Here is a 5,633-nt window from a genome sequence, read left to right on the forward strand (position 1 = left end):
GGTTATGAGGCACACTATAGTGGGGGACTCCTGAATAATTTGGACCACCTGCAGTTCTTTAACGAGCATCTAAATCTAAGCACACAGGTGTTGTCGTATTTCGCCCGCATCGAAGTGCGGCCGCCGTGGCCGGGATTCGATCCTGCGATCTCGTGCTTAGTAGCCCAACACCATAGCCACCAAGAAACGATGGCGTTCACAGACAAGCTATCAAAGTACGGTATCCACAAAACGAAACTCACTCTTGTGAAGAGAAACGCAATGCAGGGGCCATCTTACTATTATTTTTAATGAATTATGCTTCTAGCAACTCACGGGCCAGAACATGCCGCGAGGAGGAGGGTGATTCATGTTCTATATATAGAGTTCCTTCGGTCGGTCATTTATTATAGCATCTGCTATCCGATCACGCTATTTTCGTGCTGAGACGTTAGCGCTACTAATATATCGGTAGCAAACACTATTAAAATAACTCTTGTGCTGCTGTTTTTTTCTGGCAGAACAGAGCGGGAACATGGCCGGCGGCGACGCCCCACCACCAGCCGTCAAGACCGAGATGCAAAGCGACAGCAGCATCGGCAGCTACCTCATAGTGGCCTTAGGCTTAGTGTTAATAGGACTCCTAATATTCCTCCTTATCTATGGAGAGCATATCCAGATGTCCATTCGCAAGTCCGAGAAGCGCAGGCGCTGCGAGGCTGCAGACTGCGAGCACGTCAAAAAGATGATGCACCTAGGACCAGTGAGCGGCGACCTGCCGTGTCGGGACTTCTACTCGTACGTGTGCAGCCCCTGGGCTTCCGCGAACATCAAGGGCGTCAACGTCTCCTGGCTGGGCAGCCAGAAGTACGTCGACGACTTGCAAGCGGACATGAAGAAGCGTGAGCCCAACAACACCTACCAGACTGTCCTCGACATGGTACTTATCACCTACCGGTCCTGCCTTCTGTCGGTAACAGGAGCTCTAGCCACCGAAATCAAGCCAGTTTTCGAAAAGTTTCACCTTGGTAACTGGCCGCAGTTCACCTTATCGGACTCCGAGTCATACGACATCTTCCGGGAGCTCATCCGTCTGGACATGAAGTGGGGAATGAAGGTTGCGTTTGTCTTCGAAAACGCCTTGTTTGGCGAAGGCACGTTGCGACGTCGACTGTCCATCCAAGCGACTCCCTTTGCATGCCCCTTTTCGCCTGACTCGAACAAGAGCCTCGAAAGTTACTATGAAGAGTATGTCAAAGAAGTATTTGCACTGTTTTCCTACTATGACGATGTCGCTGCTCAAGAACTAGCTGGTGTTCATCTCAGCATTTGTCGTGCCTCCAAAGCCATGCAAGGCGTGCAAAAGTCGCACACGCTCCAAGAAATTGCTGCCGTCACGAGAGATACGGGCTTGTCTGAAAAAGACTGGAGCGAGGCCCTGGAGCCTATGGGAGCCATAACATCCACGACGCGCTTCCACGCCAAGTTGTACTACGTTGGAGAAGCTGTTAGAAGTCTGCTAAAGGACTTGCCTCCTGAAAGTGCGATGAGATTCTTTGGCTTCTCAATACTCACACAAATGGCAGGGCATCAACAGGAGCTTCGAAAGGTTATGGACAAGTACTTCAGCTTCGACCATCCTGTAGCGCGAAGTCCGGTCCAAATTGAACCCTGCGTGTCTTTTATCTTCACCCATTTCATGAAATCTTGGAACCTGTACGTTCTCTCAGTGGCGAGCACCAACAGAGACTCCTCAAAAGACGTGCGCCAACTCGTTGACTCCATAAAGAGCTCCATGACACGTAGAATACGCAGTTCGCAATGGATGGACGAGCTGTCAAAGTCCAGAACGCTGGAAAAACTGAAAAGGACAAAAGTTGTTCCACCAGAGATTGGCTCGTATCTCAAGACTTTCAACCTTTCAGAGAGGTACGCCAATTTGGATGCACTTTCACCAACAGACTACTACGGCAACCAGCTTAAGATACGCGCCAACAACGCGCAGTACAACGTACGCGGCATCAAACGACCCTTGGGAGAGCGCAATGTTGCCTTGGCCGGCGGAGATGCCAACCCGACCACGAACATGGTTCACGTTTACGCAGGACTCCGACGCTTACCATTTTACTCCGCCGAAATCCCACTCGCGATCAAGTACGGTGGTTTAGGAAGTGCTACTGGTCGGTTGTTGGCCCTGCTATTCACAGGAAAGAGTGTAAAGAAAGACGTTCTTGGCTCGACCACCCACTGGTGGACTGGAGGCGTGTACCAAGAGTACAAAAAGAGGGCCATGTGTTTCGCCCAGCAAGCCAATCCCAACGCTCCTTTGGGGGAGGAAGCTGACTTCCTGGCCGACTACCTTGGCGCACGCGTAGCGCTGGACGCCCTACTTTACGCCATGGCTGATCGTAAGACTCGCCTCACCATAGGGGGCATCGGGCTGAGTGATCAACAGCTTTTCTTCATCACTTACTGCCACGTAATGTGCGCCAGTGTCGACTTTGAAGGAAAGCTGATGCTCCCAGAGAGTGCGCTTAAACGCTGCAATGGTGCCGTCATGAACATGCCAGAGTTTGGCAAAGCCTTCCGGTGTAACCACACTGACGTTGACAAGGACGCGATTCTCAACCCCACGCATAAATGCTCCCTCTACTGAGTTGAGTGAGCAAAGAAAATGGTTTGGCGACTGCTTCTCTTGGTAGCGAACAGTCGTCTCTAGGTTGTGGCCTGTGAGAAAGTGAAACACGATTTTTTTTTTTTTTGAGGAGGGAGGAGTGGGGTATATAATGACACCGTGTTATTTAATATGCGTCATGTACCATATTACCCGCTTTTCCCACCTCGTTAGTTCGGAAAGAAAGTAACGTGCACATCGGTGTGCTTGCGTATCTTGATCCTGACAGCCAAAGTTATCAAGTGTAGCGGCTTCTGAAACGATACTACACCAATGGTAGCAGATATCCTTATGAACAGGCATAACAGAGGTCTGCTAAGGGAGGGAAGAAGACTGGGAATGAAAGCAAGAATATTGATGTGTTGCGCCATATTGCCCCGAAACACGGGCATAGCCAGCAGCACAGAAAGATGACTCACGAGTAACGGGCGTACCACGAGCTCCTTTATTCATAAATGAATAAAGTCGTTCGCGGTAATAGCACAGTCAGTCAGTTAGTCAAGAACTTTATTGAGGTCCTGAGGAGTTTCAAGCCGTTGGAGATCCCACGCGGGGAACTCATCCGGCCGAAACCGTAGGCGACGCCCAAGTCGGGACGGGAACGTGGTGAGGCTCCGCCAATTCTTGGGCCCCCTGGACGGCCTTGAGTTGGAGGTTGAGGTCCGGGCTTTTGAGGGCTTCTCCCCATTCGGGCTCACTGGAGAGAGGGTCATTTGGTAACGCGGTACATTGCCATAGCATGTGCGAGAGTGAGCAATAAAGTTCTGGGCAGTCTGGGCAATTTGCCGCAATGTCTGAGTGACGGATACGAGTCCGTTTCTAGCATTCGAAACGCGGCCGCCTGCGCGCGTTCGAGTTTGGCGTGCCGGAGCGGGTATTTGGTTCTGCCTTTTCGATAGTGTGAGGTGATTTCTTGGTAAGTGAGTAGCGGGTCAATAAACTGTATGTCCAGCCCCTCGGAGGCCATGGGACCGTCGCGGCGGACAAGTTCTCGTGCATGGTCGTGGGCCGTTTCATTGAGGTTAGCTTTTTGCGGGTGAATGTCTTTCCCCGTCTGAGCGGGGAACCATGAAAGGCACCGTTTGCTCTCTTTTGAGCTCGATAGTAGTATACGCGCTTCTTCTTTAGATACGTTGCCGCATTCGTAGGCCCGAACTGCGGCGCGCGAGTCCGTGAAGACATGAGTAAATGTGGGGTCTGCCAAGGCGATGGCTACGGCTATTTGTTCTGCTTTAGCGCTGGTGTTCGTTTTAACCGACGCGGATGATCGTAACGTTCCGTTGCCGTCCACGACTGCTATCGCGAAAGTGGATGTGTTGCCGTACTGGGCCGCGTCCACAAATGCGGTGGCTTCACGATCCGCGTCGATGCGGTCGAGAATCGCGCAGGCGCGGGCCCAGCGCCTACCCACGTTGTGTTGTGGGTGGACGTTTCTGGGAAACGGTGAGACTTTGTAGTTGTCTCTAATTTCGCTCGGTCAAGTAATCGCGTGCTCGAGAAAGGGAGAAGAGGAGACATTGGCTTCGTTTAGGATTAGTCTACCGGCTTTGGACGAGGATGGGTGGAGTATTTGCGCCATACAGTCTGAGCCTTGATCCCTTTGTCGATGTTATGCATGCCTAGCTGATCAACCTTTGCTGTACTTGCTCTTTGTGGAATGCCCAAGACCTGTTTGATGCTCCACCTTCACTCCCCTTCCCTCTTCCCCAGTGCAGAGTAGCAGACTAGAGCGCACTAGCTCAGGTCGACCTCTCTGTCTTTCCTATCAATAAATTCTATTCTATTCTATATTGCGCATGAGTGTGTTTAGTTTCGTCTTTTCTATTTTCGTCCAGTTGTGGGTAGAGGCGACGTAATTAATGTGGCTCATAAGGAACGCGTGGTATACGCGCAGAAGGTTGTCGGTTGGCGGTTTTAGTGGTTAAGTGTTTGATCGTGTGGCCGTGGCATCCGGTGGCTTCGATTAGGAGCCCAAGAATGCGTATGTTGTTGACTCGCGGAATCTGTTGTCCGTCTCTTGTGTGTAGTGCGATCGGAAGTTCTTCTAGAGGAGTTAGGTAGCGGACTCCTTGGCAAGACTTGCGAAATAGTAAGAGTTCGATTTCTTGGAGGATAGCTTCATTCCTGTGTCTAGTAGGTGCTCTTCCGTGGCATCTAGGGCAGACTGTAATGCCTGCTCCATGTCTGCCAGGGAGCCTCCGGAGTTCCAGATGGTAAGGTCGTCTGCGCATAGAGCGCAGCTTACGTTTGGGGTGTTTCGTAGTTTGTCTGCGAGTCCCTTCATCACTATATTAAATAGTAATGGAGAGATCACTGAGCCTTGCGGTGTTCCGACGGAGCCCAGTGTGTAGGGGTCCGACTTAAGTTGTGGGACTCGCAGTCGGGCTTCTCTGTCTTTTAGGAAGGAGCGTACGTACTCCTGAAATCTCTGGCCGAGGACGAGCCCTGCCACAGACTCCAGTACGAAGCGGTGTGAGACGGTGTCGAATGCTTTCGTGAGATCGAGGCCGAGGATGCCTCAAACGTTTCTTGTTTTAACGTCGAAGATCTGTCTCTTTAGGAGTAACATGACATCTTGGGTGAATAGGTGGGGTCGAAACCCTACCATGTTGTGTGGGAGGAGTTCGTGTTCCTCAATGTAGCGTGACACTCGGTTTTGAATGACATGCTCGTCTACTTTACCCACGCATGAAGTAAGGGAGATGGGGCGTAAATTGTCGAGGTTAAGTGGTTTGCCAGGTTTTGGGATGAGGACCACCATGGCAGTGCGCCGTTGCGTTGGTACCTCTCCTGTTTCCCACACGTGGTTGATGTCTTTCGTGAACAATATAATGGCTTGGTCGTCTAAGTTACGTAACAGTCGGTTGGTTACCCCGTCGGGTCCTGAAGCCGACCTGCTGTTTAGGTTGTGTAGTGCCTCGTACTTCTGCTTCCGTGAAGGCAGCGTCTAGTTCGGGAGTGGTTTCGCTCGCACTTTATG

General features: G+C 51.3%; 1 protein-coding gene across 1 annotated transcript; it reads left to right on the top strand.

The window, feature by feature from the left end:
* The first annotated feature begins 514 nt into the window (after positions 1 to 514).
* Positions 515 to 2,635, top strand: LOC126541295 (membrane metallo-endopeptidase-like 1). The gene has a single exon (XM_050188017.3). The coding sequence runs from the start codon at positions 515 to 517 to the stop codon at positions 2,633 to 2,635; it is 2,121 nt and encodes a 706-aa protein (XP_050043974.1).
* The last annotated feature ends 2,998 nt before the right edge of the window (positions 2,636 to 5,633 follow it).

The sequence above is a fragment of the Dermacentor andersoni genome, chromosome 2, assembly GCF_023375885.2.
Source record: "Dermacentor andersoni chromosome 2, qqDerAnde1_hic_scaffold, whole genome shotgun sequence".
NCBI lineage: Eukaryota > Metazoa > Arthropoda > Arachnida > Ixodida > Ixodidae > Dermacentor > Dermacentor andersoni.

Bases quoted from the DNA above. Each gene is read 5' to 3' on its own strand.
- LOC126541295 (XM_050188017.3), top strand. From the start codon at position 515: ATGGCCGGCGGCGACGCCCCACCACCAGCCGTCAAGACCGAGATGCAA.